The sequence below is a fragment of the Bacillus rossius genome, chromosome 7 (assembly GCF_032445375.1).
Source record: "Bacillus rossius redtenbacheri isolate Brsri chromosome 7, Brsri_v3, whole genome shotgun sequence".
NCBI classification, from domain to species: Eukaryota; Metazoa; Arthropoda; class Insecta; order Phasmatodea; family Bacillidae; genus Bacillus; species Bacillus rossius.
The window spans coordinates 41,938,126-41,960,097 of record NC_086335.1 but is presented as its reverse complement, the minus strand read 5'-3'; the positions used below and the strand labels follow the sequence as shown (position 1 = coordinate 41,960,097).

The window sequence follows — 21,972 nt, the reverse complement described above, 5'->3', positions numbered from 1 at the left end:
TACTAAGAGAACGAAAAAATCCCCACAAATGATGACAACACAAAAATATTGAAACCCAAAATAATTCAGCACAACAGTTGAAGCGAGACAAAAAACATGACAAAACGAAAAAACAAACAAATACAATAGTTTTACCTAAACAGAAACAAGCGACGTTTCGGGAACTGCTATCTGCTCCCGTCCTCAGGCAGAGACGCACATGGTACGGAAACACATTAGTTTTTCTTCAACAGAAAAAAGTTCCTGGCAATGGCGTATGTCCAAAAACTTACATCAAGTCATCTTTGTTTGGGTTAAGTTTTTCATAAAAACAATAGACAGTATAGACAGTATGTTTAATTATAAAGCAGAGCAAACAATTTAAAGCATGCCAAACAATTTAAATTAATTACTTAATGAACAAACACATTTCGTTCAAATTAAAAAAACAAAAACTGTGACTCAAACATGAGCAGGAATCAACATAGTGTACCCATACCTATTGTCGTAGAATACACTATACAAAGAGAGTGGGCATCAAATGTAGTTCACTCCGGACAAGATAGAGCATGCTCGTTGCATGCAATCGGTACACTATAGATATTGATATTCTACTACTTGCACGCACTCATACAGAAATCAACGTAACCAAAATTGAATGATGCCAACTAGCACTGGCTACATTTCTAAACGTGCTCCACAACAGCAATGAAAAGATAAAGGTTGTAACGTTTGCAAATTTATAAGAAAATTTACATATTAGACAACTTTGTATTTCTGTTAATTAAATAACAAGTAATATCCTAACAAATAAAGGATTTCAACTTTAAAATACATAGGTTTACATGGGAAAAGAAGTTTATGGGCAACATCTTACTTGGGATAAAATAACGCAAATCTCATAGAGAAAACGGTGGGACCGAAACATTTACCATATTGTACAGGGAATTGTATTGTACGGGTTCATCTCAAATGAGTTTTACTGTAATAGTAATTACTGTATTTTCCCAACATACTAATTACTACAATGCCTGACAGCAACTTGAAAACTGACTGCTATTGCACGGTGCTTTGTCCTGCTATTTTTGGCAAGGTCATGTTTACTACCTACACAAAGCACTCGGAATCTAACAGCGGTCCTAAAAGCATCATGCAACTTTTATACAAGAAATTTTTTTTCTTCCAAATTTTGACACCCTAAAATAACAGTGCAATTAGTATGCAAGTGCTAGGATTATGCGATGATAAAACAAGGTAATTTCAATTATTTATGCGTGCTTCGGACAGACGCGATGGATCATTGAAAGTCAACCTTTAACCTAAAAACTTCTCACACCTGGTAGTGAACGCAACACTTTCTATGAATTCAATGTAACAATAAAATAGAAAAATACCTAAATTATTATTCTGACTAAAATATTTTTTTGCACAAATTAAAAAGAATTTTCAAACTTATATCTGATGAAAATAGGGAAGATGCAAACATTACATACTATTAACAAGTATATATACATTACTTGAAAACATTTGCATGAGGAGAAATTATGAAACAAAAGAAATTGATATGTACACTAAATATTTGTATTTAGTTTTTTTTTTTCCACATACTTGCAAACTGACATTGAGTACTACACATCTTCAACACTCCACGCCTGACCAGGAGTGCAATTAACCACTTCACCTTCAATATTACTGTTCAGTTTCTTTGGTCGCTTGTGTTTCCTCCCAGTACCTTTGTCTGCCTGGCCTTTCCTCTTGACTTTAGCAAGTCCCGCGACAGTTAACACTTCACCTTCAGTAACAATGTTCTGCTTCTTCGACTGCTTGTTTTTCTTCCCAGTAACTTTGTCTGCCTGGCCTTTCCTCTTGACCTTCACGAGCCCCGCGCCAGGCTCCCGCTTCCCCCGGGGGCCCGCGAGGTCGCCGTCCTCCACGTCTACCACGGTCGGCTCCGAGTCCGTGGCGACGGGATCCGACCGCGCCTTCTTGCCGCTTGCTTCCTTCAGGCTGTCCTTGTCGTCCACGCTGATGTGGGAGGTGACGAGGCAGGTGATGCGACACCCCGACTCCACCGAGCAGACCATGGACAGTGCACACTTCTGGGGGAATAACAGCCACGTGAAAACACAAGCAACACTAATAAGATGTGGGAACCCTTCTTAACAAAAAAAAGAAGTTAACATATTTCTTGGCTCATTAGCTTTATTTGATATAGGTACCACTGACTTGAGTGGTCAGATATTACTCCCCTTCCAAGGCTACCTGGGTTTTATTCCTTGTAGGAGTCTAACCCAGATGTTTCGTTAGCGGCAAACATATCGAACATTGACATGAAATGTTGCGTTTACTTGGGGTGTTCCCATTTTCCCTTCCAATTTATTCCACCAATTCTCCATTTTTTTTTCATTTACATATTCATTGAATCATCAGTCGTGCGTTAAACCTGCTTTGAACCATTCAGCTCATTTTATATTTAGTTGGTAAGTAATTCCAATGCATTTTTTTAAGTAATTTAATTTTCACTAAAGGAAAAAAAATCCTGTATACCTTATTTTTAGCATGATTCTCTGTAAAAGTCACAGCTTCAAATTTTAAGTACCTACCTGGTACCTGCAAAGTATAACAAATTAAATTACAGACCTGAAACTTTTCAAGTAAAAATCCAATGCTTCTGGATGCTCCATAGGCCATAGCATAAATATTTAAATACTACTTATCTCAGATTAATTAATTCTACTTTTATTGTGTGTCAAAAATCCTCAAAATAATTTCAAATACATACTTTTTAAAGTGATGTCTTTCCCCAGAAATGTTTATAAAGATGATGCTTCCAAATACTGACAATTCTTAACTGATAACAAGCTGTACACAAAGTAACAACATAGTTTCTGGCTGGAATGAAGTTTGCTTATTCGTACAGAAAATGAGATGCACATTTGCTTCATGACTGAAAGAACAATGATCGGACTGAGAAAAACTAGACTGGATAACCAAAAAAAACACTGTTAAAAAAGAAAAGAAAAACTCATTAAATTCTTTTATCACAACTATCTAAATAAAAACTGTAACAGACTCCCTCGAAGTAACACCCTAATTCGTTTCAGTACATGAAAATGCTAATCAAAACAGTGCTAGACAAATACTTTTTTTTTTTAATAAGACACTATCTTAACCAAAATAATTTGTATTCCAATCAGGTAAGTGTGCTTCCTGACTACTATTTTAATCAAGACACTTCTCCCGTTAAAATTAATATACAGTACTAATATATATACATATGTACAAACATTTTAAGTATATTTAATTAAATGGTGAATAAAATTTTGAGTTTAAATAACCTAAGATTAAATTTTAAAATTGATGTACCACCATTGTTTACATAATACGGCTTGGGCATAACATTCCTATGTAGGCGCTAACAACATCTGAGTTATATATAATAATGTTTTTGACAAAGGAGATGTAATTAAGTTATTAAGATTGAAAAAAAGCATAAACGTTTTCTATTATTAAAAAGATTATTTATCCTGCTAAAAAAATCCCCAACTCTGTTGTTTAATAAATGCATTTCTGCCACTAGCGCATTCTAGAATGCATGAGGTAAACTAGTCCTGGAAGCTTCTGGCTTTTCTCTCCAGAGCTGCTGCTGACACGTCTGACATGCAGCATGGCAAAATGTAAACATTTGCTGAAACTGAGAGTCATCGGAAATATGTACACAATGAATGAAGCGAATAACTGTTAAGGAAGGAGCAAGATATTGTTTGTTGATTCGTCACATTATTAATTTGTTGCATTACAATTCATTGCATTATACAGTATTTAATGCTACGCAAATGCTGTTAACATTGTGCGCGCACTGGAATAAAAAGTCCCAAAATATTTTTGACGTGACGTCTAATAAATCGATGAACGCTAGCTTCACGAACGAAAAAGTGTCCTGTTACGCACATAGTCCCGTTACGCTGTGTCCCGTTACACTTGCCCACATCTATCTCTCTTCCACTCGATTGGAACAACCATCGATTTGACTTTTTCGAGGCACATTAAACTTGAAACACTCCCATTTGTTTCCTACTTTTCCTATCATCGTCCTATCCTTAACAGAATAACACAGATTGGAAGAAGTTAAATAGCAAACATGTATAAAAGTTTTAGTTAAAATAATCTCTTCATTAAAGTAATAAACATATTTGAATTAATGAGTGCAAATAAAAGTAAATTTATCAATTAAATTGTATATTTCATTTCACTCCTTCTTTGTATCTATACAAAATAGTGATAATTCAATAAGAATGATTCAATTTTATTCATAAAAGTATGCAATCATTTCATCAATGTTTTGTTATGACGTCGTTACGTTAAACTATCATCCGTAAACCGACTTTACAGACAACCAATTTTTTTTTATGTTTACGGTTTTTGGAAATGTGGCACGGTTAACCTGCAAACTGGATAATCGGGAGTCTACATCCAGCATGCAGTCGTAAAGAACGTATCCATCCTTGCCTTGTAGCTCCACAACTTTATCTGGCCGCTGCTGGAGGCAGAGGCCAGGTAGACGTGGCCGCTGACGGAACCACCCGACATGCACTTCACTCGGCTGCCGTGGGCGGCAGTTTCACCGAGCTTCTTCTTCTTGACCACGTTGACTGTGTGTATAGCTCCAGCATCATCGCCAACGCACAGCACGTTGTTCTGAGGGACCGCACACCAACTTATAACTCACTGCTAATACCTACTGCAGCTACTAAACAGGTGCCAAAACATGTCAATAATACTGAAAACATGTTGAAATATAAACAAAAAAAAGCATGATAAAAACAATAGGATGAAAAAAAAACTGTTATTTGAATATTGAGTACTAATAGGGCTCAAAAGTTGCATATTTTCAAACTAACCATCAAAAAAAAAAATTAAAAAAGAATACTTATGATTTTTATTTTACGCAAAGTGCCTAATGTTTGAAAAAAAAAGTACGATAAACACTATATTTAAACTTATTGCTGAAAATAAACAAGTAATGTTTTTTTTTGGCTCTTAATAGTGTCCCAAGTACTTCATTTTAGTTGCCTAATGACATAAATATATTTACAAATCACATGCTTCATTTTGAGTATGGACATTAAGGCTAAAATTTTTAGTAAATTTGGTGGAAACCTTCCAATCAATAAAAATGTGATGAATTATTATAATTTAATGAAATATGTTGTTTTAAGTTGTTTTTTAATTTTTTTTTTTAAATTCTGGGAGTAAGATGCTTGATAGCACAGTTGTTCTAATGTGTGAGTGTGCATGCCGAGCGAGAACAGGGGATACTCAGCCACCTGGTACACAACTGGAAAATAATTCAGTCCCTCGTCGGTCAGCCTGTGATTTCCGAAGATTCACCAAGCAGGAGATGACAACTCAGCAAACCAGGAGCGGGGATGGGACAAAGAGGGCAAAGCAGGCTACAGAACCAGAAGTGGCCAACAAGTAGTTGCTACAAGACATCTGGACATCTATTGCTTTTTTTTTTTTTGCACAAACAGTGTAGTATAATCAGGGTTAGCAAGATGTAAAGAAAGGAAGCTGTAGTGTTGTATTTACAGCTAAGGGAAGGGCAGGAGTGTGATGTGGCAGGACTGAAGGTTAGTAATGGCAGGACTAAACATAAGAAATTATAATAAATAAATTCTAAAATCAGTACCCCGAAGGTAGATGCCATTTCACAAAATTGTAATTTTACTGGAGAACAAAGTTATTGAGTCATGACCATATGGGGTTCTACACCTCCAAAAAAACTTGACATGACTTTTTTCCTGACTGACCATGGTGTTCTACATACAGCAAAAAATGTACATCATGATCCTGAAGCCAACGCTATTTCGTAAAAAAGGGACCTGGTGTACTTTTACTCTGAGATAGAACTGTTCATGTCCTGCTGAAGTATGGTTGAAACGTCCTACTTACCTTCACAAAGCAAACAGAAGATATCTTTTTTCCATAATCTATAGAGTATGTTATCTCTGCAGTGGCAATGCTGTACACGTTCGCCTTGGAACCCACAACCACCACGTACCAGTTGCCCTTCAAGGACCACACTACGCACGTCACCAATCTCCGATTAGCACTGTTCAACAAAACAAAACATTTCCCTCAACAACTAGCAATCCAGGAGACACTGTGCATTTTTGAAAACAGTAAAAACTGAGGTTAGGTTTTCAACTAAAGACAAAAAGATGATAGCACAACTTCTAATATTAAATACATTGTAAACTGTTTGCTGCATTCTTACGAAACCATTTATTTGTTTGACTCCACGTCAAATATAATGTATTAAAATCAAGAAATGTATAAAGAAGTCTGAATTTTTTCGTTTTTCATTAAGTTCAGCCTGTTTCTATACAAATCACGGCAAGGATTTATGTATTTTAAAACAAATTTCGGAGAATGTTTCTTTACAGTGAAGTAACCTAAAAGTGATCAGGAGTAAGATTCGATAGAGAATTGAAAATGTAAATACTAATTTCCTACTACAATGATGTATCAGCATGATGCCAAAATACACACCTGCCAAGGTTTTTGGCATAAGCCAACCGTCCTTTCACCATGTTCCACGTCCTCAGAATGCCATCTGTACCAAGTGACAATGCCAACTTTCCAGTTGGGTGACAACTTAGGGAAACAGCAGCTACATAAAAGAAAAGTAACACAACATAAACTGTAACGCCAAAATGGATGTGCCAACATAAGAGAAAATGTGATTTACCATCCTGCAATTTCCATATGCAATATGATAGCTCTAATGTGGTACAATGATTTCCAAGTACATATATAATGATTTACAATTTAAGACTATGAACATTTTAGAGTTTCTCAAGCTTGACAAAATAATTTAAGTTTCATACAAATTATTTCACAAGGATCAAAATGACCGATAAGTTGAAAAACTAAAAATAGGATGTCAAAAAACAAAAATGTCTAAATTTTTTTAATTCATGCACACAAGTATTTGAGCATGCATTCCTGGATGTAATTTAGACTAGACAATACGTTAGCACGTTAAAGATGTGTTAACTTCTACATAAAAATGTTGATGATTTATTACTAGGTAAAGTAGAGTTATTACAATTCTGAACCCTGGAGGTACTGGACACCATGACATAAAATAGTAAATTTTCAGGAGAGCAAGTTTTCTATTTATTTCAACGTTATTTATTTTCATGTTTCTTCACTGGTAGTGTGAGATGCTTCATGAAACTTTAACACTTTATTCTAAAACTTATTTATTAGACAAAAATAATATTCTCATTGTAACGTGTATATATAGAGACCCCGAAAAATGGTGAAGCGCGAAATTCACGAAATAACGCGAAAATTTGATACTTTAAACGAATTTTGCGACTTTCCTTTGATTTTGACATAGTCGCGAAATTCACGAATTTTCGCGCGAAGTTCATGAATTTTCGCGCGAAATTCACGCTTTTTCGCACAAAATAATGTCCTTATGTCGTAAGTTCTATTTATTTACGCCATCATAAACATAGGCGTGAAATAAACATAGACTGAAAGACTAGTGGCGCGATATTATCTTCGTTTTGACACGTTACTGAAATCCACGTATTTTTATTACTCTGTTTACAAGCAGTAAATATTGCCATTGCAAATGAAAACAAAAAGTAAAAATTGTCAACAATCGATATGTGCGCACTACCAACATAACAAATTGACTCCAAGTTTTCGTGTTTTGAATAATGGTCGTTTCTGCCGCAAGGCGCACTGGTGTCGATTTTTCTAACCTAATTTAATCGCATCGAGCTAAGATGGCAGTCATTTTTGCGTGCACATTTCTATGAGTGTTTACAACTACCGTCCACATTTTGTAAGTTATGTGATACAATTGAATTTGTGGCTAAGATGCCGAAAACTTCGACAATGTTTGATCGCGAAAGAGAGATAATATCGGATGATTTTATATTTTTGATCAGCGGGAAAAATTATGATGTGAAAGTTCTGCAACGTGCGGGTTGATTGGACACGCAAAGACACGTGCAAAAATCATGTGGCAAATTACACACACAAAACAAAACAAAAAAGACAATTATTTTGTCAAGCATTCTACCGTGTCTAAACAAATCTCGATAGGCGACAGCGTGAATAAAGCAAACAAGCTTGAAAGTGCAGAAAACAAGAATTTGTTTCTGATTTTGTTAATATGATGCTGTAGGTTAACATTCCTTTGGAAAAAGCTGATCATCCAGCTATGAGGGAATGGTGTAACACCCATGTTGAAGGTTAGCCTTATTTATTTAGAAATGTTTTCCCCCTCTAATAAAAGTTCATAAGCATATGTAGGCCTACAATATTATCGATTAACTTACCTTTACTTCAAATAAATATGCAAGTACCTCAGATTAACAAACACATAAATAGAATGGATTGCATTGTGAAATGGTGAGCACACCACAATATATTTTTGACTGATTGATTGATGGTTTGACTCTGTAATCCAGCAGTACCTAATCTAGAAAAGGTTAGGTTAGGTTTGGCTAAGAATTGTTTTGAATAAATTAGCCCATTAATATTTTTCAGCAATAACCTTATAAATGCTACCTATTTATAAGTATATTGTAAGTTATGTATACATTTTAGGTGCAGGGGATTTGCCATCATCAGCCATCACTCTTAGAGAAACTTATGTCCCAAAAATTGGTCAGGCAAATAAGGAAGCAGTAAGGCTATGAGGTTTTTTTTACACCGCCAATGGCATAATTTTTTCACAATTTTTTGGGGTCTCTACTGATTGCTTATTTTTACACCGATTTTTTGCACCGCTTGCTAATTTTTACACCGGTTTTTTGCACCGCTTTTGTCATTTTTTTGCACCGCTTGTCATTTTTTTACACCGAAATGAGCCAGTTTTATTTACCATTTTCTGGGGTCCCTATGTATATATATCTGTGGTCTGTGGTGTGTGGTGTGTGGTGTGTGGTGCATGGTGGGTGGAGCATGGTGTGTGTGCATGTGCATGCGTGCGTGTGTGTTCTTTCAAAAGTGTAGATATTATTACCTATTAAATATATTGCTATTACATAAACACCCTCAATAACTAATCAGAAGTGATAACCACTGGCTTGAAAGATTCTCTGTAGGTAGTTATGCAGAGGTGAATAAAAACACCACAAAAGAAAATATAACATGTCCGAGTGAATAATACATAAACAAAAAATTATGGCTGTACAGAACTAATTCCATTTAGAAATAGAATTTACTATACTTTAACGAAACACAAAATTATTAATTACTCCACAGATAAACTTAAGACCATTCCAACACTTCGTCCAACAAAATGTAAGAAAATATCCAAATCTAGCATTGCCAGATATGATGCACACAACGTGTAACTGTTCATTCGATGTCACATTGATATAGATTTATTTTGATTTGCTGGCTATTCAGGTCGGAAGCAAAAAAAAAAAAGTCCTCTATAGACTAGTGGACTAGGCTATTGTACCTATTTTAAATAAAACTTGAAAAAAAGTGTGTTGTACTGCAACATGTTTGTTTTGACAGTTTAATTATTTATTATTATTTACGATATATTTTATTTTTGTTTGCTCTATGTATAATATCATTTATTTTCAGAAACGGCAATATTTGGTTATGTATGTCTATGAAAAAGTGATTCTTTGGATTTTTACCGGACTATTTGAACGAGGTATTGTTGATACCCCTCTAAGGACTAATGGACTTGAAAACTGTAAACGGAAAAATTAACGCCGTTTATTTATAATGTAAATTATAATTTTTAATATTTATTTATTTAAATTTTAAGTGAAATTTTGTTATCCGCGCAATTGTTGCGTTCGGAGTTTACGTTTTCGGTAAGAAATTAGGTAACTGAAACGGTCCTTTTGGCCAATCACGGGCCACCATTTAAAAGTGAGTCTTACTGGTTATTTTGAGGAAACTAGTAAGAAAGAGAGTTCTACAATGGCCAGCTGAATGAACGGCAACTTCGTGACGTCGGCGATTTTAAATCCTGAAAATTAGCTATCTAGCATCAGGCATCCCGGATAGTGGATGATAATTATGAACCATTAGGGAGTTCAGAACATTTAAATAGGATTTATCTAAAAAGATAAATATCATAGGAGTGATTAACGTGAGTAACAAAAGTGCCCAGATTTTTTGTGCCCTAATCTTATGCACGAATCACGAAACTCCCGTTTTTACGTCACATCGTCGCCGAAACTTATTATAAACATTGATTTCATGAATTAAATTGACTTTATAGATAATTTAAATAATACTTGGACATAAATTTTACGAATTTACGCATTAATTAACAGACTCAGTGGTCCTAGATGAGAGGCTCTGAGCTCTGCCGATGAACTATTTGAACCTAACTAGCCGAGGTAAATTGATTTAAGTTCCCTAAAAACATTAATTAAAAACTGTGTAGTGTCAACGAACCCGAATTAAGACTTTTGAAAATAGGTAAATGTGCGCAACATAACTCCTGGTAATTGAACTTTTATTGAATTACTATGATGTCACCGTTAAGTTAGGTTGTTGTTTTGGATATGAATAATAATTAAATATATTAATAAGATTAAAATCTTTTAAATCGTTTTTACATTGGAAATAAAATAATTCTATATTTATTTTTCAAAGTGTTGTGTTGTGTTATTTGTAATTTTACCCACTCCAGTGTATATTTATGTATGTTCCAAATCAATCAAATAACACCTAACTGTGACTTACCTTATACCAACATTACCAGTGAAGAATCACACAATTAAGAAATTTAATTTATTACACAGTTTTATTCAGCCCAACGTTTTAGTGTGTGTGTGGGGCCTATTTATTACAAAATAAAGCTTCAAAAGTTCCCCCACAGACTAATTTGGCACTCCAAGTGGGGCCTAAACTACTAGAAAGTTTCCGCACATAACTAAATTGGAGCCCATACGGTGGGGCCGATATTGAGGTTAAGGGACACCTCAACATTTTTTTGTGTAAATTCTGTACCAGCCAAGTACTGAGTGCAAGTGCACTATTTGTGTAAAATATTATCTGGTCAATTGTTTCATTGCACACCATTATGGCAGATGAGCAAAACAAATACTTCCTTAGAGAAAGATCACGTAGTGTAGGAGAGGAGTATGCTACTGCACAAACCTCAAGCAGTGAGTCGCATCATACATCATCTGCAGGGAGTTCACCTGTAGTCACCTGTGAGGAAAGGTTAGGGCGGCCCACATCTCCCCTAATCATGGAGCAGGCAAACATGCATGACACTGTCCTACACACAGTTGCACCCCAGGACAGTACTCCTACAACACCACCAGTGACACTAGAGTCATTGATGAAGATTCTGCTGCAAAACAACACTGAAATGAAGCAGAGTAACACAATTCTCAGTGAGAAACTAGAACAAAACAACACCAATCTCACGGCTGAGTTGAGGGCTGGATTGGAACAGACCAATGCTGCCATGGAACAGAACAATGCCAGCCTAAGGAATCTCGAACACAGCATCGAGGTTAGGCTCTCACAACAACACGAGGAGATCCAGCAGATAGCCGAACAGGTCTCCCAGTACAACAGCAGGGTAGATGGGTTGGAATCCCACGTCACGTCCCTGAGGAACATGATGGCCAACGAGCACCGAGGGCAGGCCAATGCCAGGGAAGAGGTGCGCGAACACATCCAGCACCTGGAGTCCAGGCTCAGCGATATCGAGGTGGCCACAGCTACACTGAGGGACAGGTTTGAAAATCTGTCTGTTCAACCAAGTCCTACAGCTGCATCAGCTGGTAGTGTAGGCCAGGCCCAGGCAAGCGAGTGCCATGGCCCCACTGTTCCCACACTGCCCACCGCAGGCAAACGACAGGGCGGCACCGAGTGCTACACTGAGCACCAGCCCCAGGAACCGTCACGTGTCACCCCCATCACTCATCGGCCAAGTAGCAGGACGTTTGTAAACACGTCGAGTATGGACCCTGCTACTCTGATCCACCACCCGGCCAAGCATTGGGCAGAGGCCATGCCCACGTTTTCAGGAAGGGTTACCGAGAACCCTATACGGTTCCTGAAGCGCTTTGAGGAATATGCGGCCACATTCAATCTCAGCGAGGCTGAGGTACTAAAGTGCCTCAACAGTGCTTTGAAAGGGCAGGCTTTCTACTGGTGGGAAATGCTGAGTGCAACCACCAGTAGCTACAACCACTTCCAGGCCATGTTCCGCCAGCAGTATTGGAGTCTGCGGATTCAGAGCAATCTGCGTGCCCAGCTCCATACTGAGAGGTATGACCCCAGGAAGGGCACAACGCTGGAAGCCCACCTCTCAACAATGTTTGAGAAAACTAGATACCTCGACTTGCCCATGACGGACGAGGAGTTCGTAGCGGCAATACTCACTCAGTTGCCGCTGCGCTACCAAAAGCAGTTGTCCGGCCTAACGTACCGAGACATCACAGAGTTCAGGGAGAGGCTCCTGAACTACGACAAGCTGGAGAAAATGGACAGGACGCCAGCACCTAAGGAGGACCACGAGAGGGTGCCTCAGCAAAACCGCCAGCCACCCCTGAATAACTACTGGCAAAACAGGGACAACAAGCCAAGGGACAACCGTCAGGCAGCTGTCCACACTATGACGTGGCAACCCAAGGGCAGAGAGCAAAGCTCATATGGCCGGTACGCTATGAGCCAACGCAAAGGCCCCTACAACAAGAGGAAGACATGGTGGTCAAACGCGAGGAACTACCATAGTGATGAAGAGATGTACCAGCGCAAGAGGAAGGACGACCGCAACGACAACCGCCGCCGCTCCTACTCGCCTGAAGTACGGCCTCCCAGGGAGTCCCGTGACCGACGCCCAAGATCCTCGTCTGAAGACGAGAGAGAGTACGCGAGGAATTACCGCAAGACGGAGGAACCTCTATACCAGGGCCGGCACGAATCAACCCGAATGCCACCCCACCATTATTCCCCCAGACGACAGAGAATCATGGCGGCAATGCCCAGAATAGCCAGTTCTCTGGAAACAAACGCTACCAGAACGCAACGTTTCCGCCACCATTCCAGGCGCAGCATCCAGGACATCAAGCTGCATACTACCAGAGAGGGGAAGTGAACCCGGTAGCCGCCGAGTTCAAGGCTGCAGTGTCCAGCGTCGCAGGACCAAGTAATTGTAACCACAACGAACAACAACAACGTGTTCCAGGTGGACGTGCCAACCAGGGCACGTTAAACTAGAACGGGTTTCAGTTGGATCGCCCCGAACAGAAACCCACTATTCAGGCTCAGGGGTACAAAACTAAAAAAAAAAAAAAAACTCCAGTATCTAGTGGCATCAGTATTAACTGAAATATTTAAAACCAACCCTAAACTCCGAGATATCCTGAAGGATATAAAATGTAAACAACAGGCAGATGAGTACTGCAAAAACACTATCAACCAGCTGCAGAAGCAGTCAGCTGATAATAAAATTCACCAGCATTTCTGTTTATCAGCAGAAAATGTTTTGTTTGCCCAGTCAAAGAAGAGAGGCATTTTCGAAGATCACTGGAAACCAGTGATACCAGCTGATTTGAGGCAACCAATCACCTGGGAACTACATGTAGCCTTGGGACATGTAGGGAGCAAGAAGCTCATTGAAGCGTTAAAGAGGCAAGTGTATTGGCCTAACATGTCACGCTATGTAAGTAAGGTCACAAGTGCCTGTGACCTATGTCAGAAGGTGAAACCACCTGGACAACACCTGCATGGAGAATTGCAGCCAATCATTCCAACAGCACCATTGGAATTATTATCAGTTGATTTATTTGGCCCCCTACCACAGTCAAAGGGAGGTGTTAAGTATGTTTTTGTGATGCAAGATGTTTTCACAAAATTCACAAAATTGTATGCAATTGTGAACCCAACTGCAAAAGAAGTTATGCAAAAATTAAAAACTTTCGTTGAAGAAATTGGTTTACCTAAAGTGATATTGTCAGACAGAGGTACCCAGTTCACCAGTGATTTGTGGCAAACAGGAGTCAGGAAATTAGGTGCAACACCTACAACCATCAGTGTACGACATCCACAAAGTAACCCTGTGGAGAGACTCATGAAGTCAATAGGGAGTCTGTTACGTACGCTATGCCATAACTCGCAGCAATCATGGCGAGATAAGTTGCCATATGTAGAGTGCGTTATTAACCATACTGTACATGGTTCTATTGGAGTTACCCCTGGAGAAGCCATGAGCCTGAATAGATCGGTGGCGATCAACCCGAAATATTTACCCCGATGTGAACACACCCCTAATGAAGAAAAACTACCTACAGGAGAAGAGGTAGAAGCTCTAGTGAAGAGGAAGTTGACAGCAGAAGCTGACATCAGACGCAAGAGGAAACCAGCATCAAAATTAGCAAAATTTAAAATTGGAGACCAGGTACTGAAGAAAACAACTCCAGTAAGCAAGGCCTGGGAACATGTAACCAAGAAATTGTTTTTGTTATTTGAAGGTCCTTATGTCATCACAGACATAGTACAAGAGAATTGCTATGCACTAGCAGAGCCAGCAACAGGCCGACCAGTAGGCCGTTATAATATAACGCAGTTAAGGGAATACAAGAGCCCTACTACTATGTAAGCAGTACCGACCTAAGCTGTGAATGCCTCGTGATGGTACAAGTTGTAGTACCATAAACAGCTGAGAGCAGTCTAAGTGTAAGTTTCAGACCGAGGATCTGAACTGTACAGAGGAGTAAGTGTATGTCACAGTGATTATGTGATCTAGTACGCCATGTGAGGCGTAGTGCAGCCACTGTAATTTGTAATGTTAAGCGGAGGTGTAATTCCCGCTTGTTTCTGTGTAAAGGTGAAGTGAAATGCCACCTATGCAGATATTTACCCTGTGGTTATGCGGAAGTGTAATTCCCGCTATATTGCTGTATTTGAGGTGAAGTGAAATGCCACCCATACAGATGTTATTGTAGCCTGTGAAGCTACCAGTGTACAATGTGTATTGTATTTATGTATCAGTTGGCTTGCACAATTCCTCGTATGAGTATGAACTCAAATGTCACGAAGATATATATATACAACGCTAGACTAGCCTATACCTATGTGAAGCTGTATGTACTGTGTACTAACAAACGAGAAGAAATTAAGCTTATTTAGTGTCGATGTAACTATGTGGTATGATACCCCATCCTGCTGTGTAAACATATGTAAACACTGGCATGCAAAGCATCTCTAAAAGCACATAACACTTTGCAACTACAAGCAGAATAATATAATGCAGGTTACCTTGATTTATTGATGATGCTGAGTAATCCAATAGGCGTCGTTATGTTGATGATGAAAAATAGAAAATCACTAAATTTTCTAATATTTATAGAAGAACTCACTAAAATTTTAAAACTTCACTATTTTTTTTACCATTTCTGGGATGAATTTAGGGAAAAGAATGATCTTTAGGATTGCATTCTACCCAGAATGCAGATTAGAAAAGTATGCACTCACTTCGCATACAAATCCAATCAGTTTTAGTTGAAACTTTTAGTTTATTAAACTTTGGATGTCAAGGTACTGATATTCTATGAAATGAAAACACGAAAATTTGAAATCAATGATTTTTAAGGATTTATTGGGAGAAGCCCCTATACAAGAAAATTACGTCGTCTCAACACTATTCACTCGCAGCACTGTCATAGTTGCTTGAGTAGTATTCTTCGAATGATGTGAAGAATAGCGAAGCATGTGGATCTGAAAAACTCAGGATCTAAGCCCTTTGTCGCGAGAAGTGAAGGTACTCCGGCAAACAAGTGTCCACAAGCAACTTCGCCTAACAGAAGTTATAAAATTAAAAAAGCAAGAAAATGTTCTTAAAAAAGAAAAAAAGATATTGAACATGTGATACCATGTGTTGAAAGCTATCCTGATACGGCATGTTTGTGAAACAGCTGATTGGTAAAAGGAACCTTAGCTACACTGAAGCCAGGAGCCTCAGTAGATTACAAGGCTCATGTTACTGATAGTAACCAAGATGAGATGAAATGCGAACATTATTCAGCCCAGCGAGACCGCTACGGGATGAAAACACAGTAATGAAAGATGAGAAGAGGAAGATAAAGCCTCTACAGCTGTCGAGCTGAGCACAGCAGACTGAAATTGGAAAGTTACTAAGTTGGTAATTGTGTAAACCAACGATTTCTCTGTATAGGAGTAGAAAATGGAAACAATGTGTAAAGACACTATGGAATTTGAATTGTATAACCTGTAAACATAATGGAATGATATGTAAATGTTATTATATATATAGTTATATGTAAATGTTATGTTTTGTGATCAATTGCTAATATGTACCATGTAAACATAATAATGAACTATTAATTGTTAATCGGTACATGATATGATATATATTCTTTAATGAAATGTTAACAGTTGTTATGAAATGCAAATGTAAATTGCAAGCTAAATATGCTGTAGTTAAATGCAAATATTTTTAATAGTGAAATGTAAACATGTAAGTTACAAACATTGAGTAATGAATATAAATTATGTTAGCTATCAACATGTTATAATGAAAAGCAAAACATGTGATGTTTGATATTCAATAATGATATGCTATAATGATATGTTTTGTGAAATGTATGAAATCTCATGAAATGAGAACACAAACAAGCAAATGCACTGTGATGCATATTAATCAAGTACGAACTAACAATGTGATATGTTAGTAGCAAGCAAAGTACTAGTATTGAATTTATTGGTTATTGATAACCATGCATTGTTATGCAAGATTTGAGATTTAATAATTAATGGTATTTATTTATTTATTTTTTCCTAACAATGATGTTAATAATGTGAATGTTATATGTTAAGCTAGGAATTTTAAGGTTAATTTAAGATATTTTTGTTTTAACGGTGACGTCATAGTGTTCCGCGACAAGTACACAAGTTGTATTGCCTGCAGACACTTGTATTTGCAAGAGTACAAGTACGCACATAGTGATTAAGTTATTCGATTAAGACCCGGACACCTATACTTAAGTCAGGTGCGAAGGTTACACCAGAGTGAGCTAGACATAGTGCGGTTCGCAACGATTGTGTACCTAACAGTGATGGGAATAGACGAGTGCTTCCTTGTGGGAAGTGGTGACCTCGCCCCACGCAATCAGCACCGCAGATGCCACGACACCGTCTCGCGCGTAGTCGTGAGGCAGGGCGGCTGGATGCCGCCACATCAGCAGTTGATGACGTCAGCTGCAGTGCCAGATGCCGTGCTGACTGGTACAGCATCATCGCCCCACGCCAGACCCCGTCGACGCGTGGTGAACCAGGCCAGGTTTGTTGGTCGTTTTGAGGACAGGCGCCGTCTCGACGCCGCTGTCCGCTGCAGGAAGGAGGAGTCGCAGCAAGGATGCAGTCATCACCGCAGGTGGACATTGACCCACTGCCGTGACGTGACCTGGAGAACGTCCTATTGTTGACTCACGTGTACATTGCACCCCTTCGAATCCCTTTAGTGAATCATACTCACAGTAAGTAAGTCCTCCCGAGTCCTTCTCAACAGGAGCGGCTCAAGGCAGAAGCTGTCGGAGAGCAGCAGCAGTTCCAGCCTTCGAAGACTTTGCACTGCAAAATCCGTGAACTTCTTCGCGCAGGTCTGTTAGCAGCGACGACCCGACAACAAGTGTTTAAAAAGGCGCGATTTTCAGGCGCGCAACGGTAAAAAACGAATCGAGGAGGAGAGGTAGTCTCTCTCAAGTTGTTTTTTTGTTTGTCGTTTGGTGCGCGCGTTGCTAGGCAACGAAGAGTGTTGTGTATTGTGCGACGGAGAAAGGGAAGTGCCAATCACATTGCACCGTTTTGAACAGGTCAAAGAGCACTGTTCAATGTAATTGACAAGGGCGGCAAAATCTGTACTGCAACATGTTTGTTTTGACAGTTTAATTATTTATTATTATTTACGATATATTTTATTTTTGTTTGCTCTATGTATAATATCATTTATTTTCAGAAACGGCAATATTTGGTTATGTATGTCTATGAAAAAGTGATTCTTTGGATTTTTACCGGACTATTTGAACGAGGTATTGTTGATACCCCTCTAAGGACTAATGGACTTGAAAACTGTAAACGGAAAAATTAACGCCGTTTATTTATAATGTAAATTATAATTTTTAATATTTATTTATTTAAATTTTAAGTGAAATTTTGTTATCCGCGCAATTGTTGCGTTCGGAGTTTACGTTTTCGGTAAGAAATTAGGTAACTGAAACGGTCCTTTTGGCCAATCACGGGCCACCATTTAAAAGTGAGTCTTACTGGTTATTTTGAGGAAACTAGTAAGAAAGAGAGTTCTACAATGGCCAGCTGAATGAGCGGCAACTTCGTGACGTCGGCGATTTTAAATCCTGAAAATTAGCTATCTAGCATCAGGCATCCCGGATAGTGGATGATAATTATGAACCATTAGGGAGTTCAGAACATTTAAATAGGATTTATCTAAAAAGATAAATATCATAGGAGTGATTAACGTGAGTAACAAAAGTGCCCAGATTTTTTGTGCCCTAATCTTATGCACGAATCACGAAACTCCCGTTTTTACGTCACATCGTCGCCGAAACTTATTATAAACATTGATTTCATGAATTAAATTGACTTTATAGATAATTTAAATAATACTTGGACATAAATTTTACGAATTTACGCATTAATTAACAGACTCAGTGGTCCTAGATGAGAGGCTCTGAGCTCTGCCGATGAACTATTTGAACCTAACTAGCCGAGGTAAATTGATTTAAGTTCCCTAAAAACATTAATTAAAAACTGTGTAGTGTCAACGAACCCGAATTAAGACTTTTGAAAATAGGTAAATGTGCGCAACATAACTCCTGGTAATTGAACTTTTATTGAATTACTATGATGTCACCGTTAAGTTAGGTTGTTGTTTTGGATATGAATAATAATTAAATATATTAATAAGATTAAAATCTTTTAAATCGTTTTTACATTGGAAATAAAATAATTCTATATTTATTTTTCAAAGTGTTGTGTTGTGTTATTTGTAATTTTACCCACTCCAGTGTATATTTATGTATGTTCCAAATCAATCAAATAACACCTAACTGTGACTTACCTTATACCAACATTACCAGTGAAGAGTCACACAATTAAGAAATTTAATTTATTACACAGTTTTATTCAGCCCAACGTTTTAGTGTGTGTGTGGGGCCTATTTATTACAAAATAAAGCTTCAAAAGTTCCCCCACAGACTAATTTGGCACTCCAAGTGGGGCCTTCAAGCAGGAAGTTCCCGCACAGTGTTATTTTACTTTTAAGTCACTTGTGGATTAAATAAATACATGTTATCATGAGTGGCGTCAGTTACTATGAGTCAACAAAGTGTATCTTTGTATCATTGACACGGGCACACTATTAATATGCCAAAATACCGTCTGGGCGGCGATTCAAATCCCAAATCTTGTGAATCAGGTAGGCCACACGGTGCATACATGTTGTGCACGTATAATTTATGCCCACACACTGATTTTACACCACGTTCGTTTCCCTGAGGCTAGTCCCAACAGAGAAACCCAGCACTCACAAGCTGGACCCCAATAAACCTTCCTTTTCCCAGAACCATCAGCACCGGGCACCTCAAACCACAAAGATTCGAAACGGCTGCGTTGCTGATAAAATCAGGCCAAAAACAAACGGCCATTTCAAAACTGGCTTTAAAAATTCAAAATAAAAGTTTGCTATTGATTAGGTTCACTGCAATGTCTTTAAATACATGCCGAATAATATATAACACACTAAAACACATAAAAGTTATTATTTTGTCAACTGTAAAACACCAAAACAGGAGCTGCAGGTTACATAATGATGGTCTCGGCAAAACGTGAACAAACCAGCTGTAATATAGGTAGTTTCAGCAGCTCCGTACCACTGCACATGTATATCACGATAATAGGTTAGTGTTAAAATTGAAAACAATTTTTTTAGGAATTGTGTCGTAAGCCTTTGAATATATGTAAAAAAAAAAAATTGCACTTCTGACAATAGTATGAATTCTCTATTACAACACATTGAGCAAAAAATGTTCATTATGGACATGGACCTGAAAGAATGGGCTTGGTTTTCTTTACCTCCAAGGTAAAGAATTGTAAAAGGTCAGAAGATAAAACTACAGAAGAGAAGAAGCAACTTGAATAGTTTTGCTTTTGGGCTGGTTGCTGGCAGGTAACCAGGGGGAATACTTAGCGCTCGTTCACAGTCCCAGGTGCCACGAGCCAAGAGGAGGGAGCGTGCTCTCACCGGACCCCTTGTGCGCCTGCCTCCAGAACTTCTCGAGCTGCCAGCTGCCCGCGCGGCACACGGCCACGCTCCCGTCCTCGCTGCCGCTCAGCAGGTGGGAGCCGGTGGGGGTGAACGCCAGCGCGGTGACCGTGCCGTCGTGCTGCGTCAGGGCCCCCGCGCACTTCTTGCGCGTCATGTCGTACAGCTGGATCACTTCGTCTGCTCCCCCCGACGCAGCGTACTTGCCCGCGGTCGCCAGGCTGCGTACACTCGCATTGTGCGAGTGGATGGCAAAAACCTGATCCAGCCTGCATCCCTACACACACACATGGCAGACAACCATCCATTGTGCACTCCTGGGTTCATTTTAAGTACCTAATTATCTTTACAACAAACGTCGAAGGTAGAAGCACAACGGCGCAGATTCAGAAACAAAAAAAAATAAAAAAATGAGGGTGTAGAGTGACTAAGACGGTGGGGGGACGTTTGGAATTAACGACCATACGTAGTTATTGAAGGAAGGGACTGAGATTGCAGATTTGTAAGTTACTGACATTTTTCTCTAATCATTCAATACAATGGCACTGCGATACTGTAAATAGGCTGGTTACCCAGTAGGCCTAGTTCACTGTTTTGATGGTTAATCAGGTTAGGTTAGCTACATTTTAAATACTGTAAAAAATATATGTTAAGTTAGGTAAGATGAACTACATTTAATACAATCAACTGTAAATAGTGTTATGGTTGGTTAGGAATTACCTATTTTAAATGTAGCTACCCTAAACTTACCAAAAATCCATACTATATTACAGTATTTTAAAAGTCACTAAACTAACCTACCAACCATTTGCAGGATTTCAGAGTATTTTTCACGTAGCTAACCTAACCTAAAATGATTTTTAAAGTAGCTAACATAAACATCTTTTATAACAATTTTATGCTATTTTTAAGGCCTTTCTACAATAGCAAATGTCCTAAATTATGTTCGATGAACACTGATCGCTGAATAGTCAATATTATTACCCTCTGACATCTTTGATGGTTTGGACAGTGGTTCAAATACATTAGACAACCTGAACTTTTTGCCCCTACCTTTGTCCTCATAATATTGGCAGTTTCCAGTTCCAGTTTCAAAACCATGCTCTTAAAAAAGAAGTCTAAGAATAAATGTTATACAATAAAAAAATAACTTATTTTGGCCTCTGGTGACTACTATGGAAATCAGTAGATTCGGAAACAGAAATTGTAGTCAGGACAGTTTCCCGTGCGTAAATGTGACGTCCTTTACATTTGGATGACCTGGATCGACCACGGGTTCGGACTAGGACTGTTGCAAACGGGCCCTTTAATATTAAAACGGTTAACCACCAGTAAAGTAATAACAATTTGCAATGCCCATACACAGAATCATTAGAAGAAATGTCAGTAATTAAGTTTTTTAAAAAAATTTCTGATATTTGTATGTTTTTTTTCGGTTCGATCTCTCTCCTCAGACCACCTCGTATTCATGGAATTATAATATAAACTTATACTCACATCATCAGCACTTGAAACCTGATACCCCAATACGAACTGTTCGTATGTGCCTACTATAACTTCCAGATTTAAAAATTCCATTTACTTTGTAACTTAAAACTCACGTGTCACGAATTTATTTACATTTTTTTTCTACGGACAACCTCCACAGATAACATAAAAACAAA

General features: G+C 38.3%; 1 protein-coding gene across 1 annotated transcript; it reads right to left on the bottom strand.

Moving 5' to 3' along the window:
- Positions 1–322: 322 nt before the first annotated feature.
- LOC134533913 (p21-activated protein kinase-interacting protein 1-like) lies at positions 323–21,972 on the bottom strand. Its single transcript, XM_063371701.1, has 6 exons — positions 21,806–21,972; positions 20,288–20,585; positions 6,535–6,655; positions 5,935–6,094; positions 4,489–4,677; positions 323–2,078 (listed from the first exon to the last, which is right to left on the bottom strand). The coding sequence occupies exons 1-6, from the start codon at positions 21,884–21,886 to the stop codon at positions 1,608–1,610; spliced, it is 1,320 nt and encodes a 439-aa protein (XP_063227771.1). The 5' UTR covers positions 21,887–21,972; the 3' UTR covers positions 323–1,607.

Excerpts from the sequence above, each read along its gene's own strand:
- LOC134533913 (XM_063371701.1), bottom strand. The coding sequence starts at position 21,886 with ATGGAATTTTTAAATCTGGAAGTTATAGTAGGCACATACGAACAGTTC. Across the intron at positions 20,586-21,805 it reads AGGTTTCAAGTGCTGATGAT|GGATGCAGGCTGGATCAGGT; the intron begins GTGAGTATAAGT and ends GTGTGTGTGTAG. Across the intron at positions 2,079-4,488 it reads TAAAGTTGTGGAGCTACAAG|AAGTGTGCACTGTCCATGGT; the intron begins GCAAGGATGGAT and ends TTATTCCCCCAG.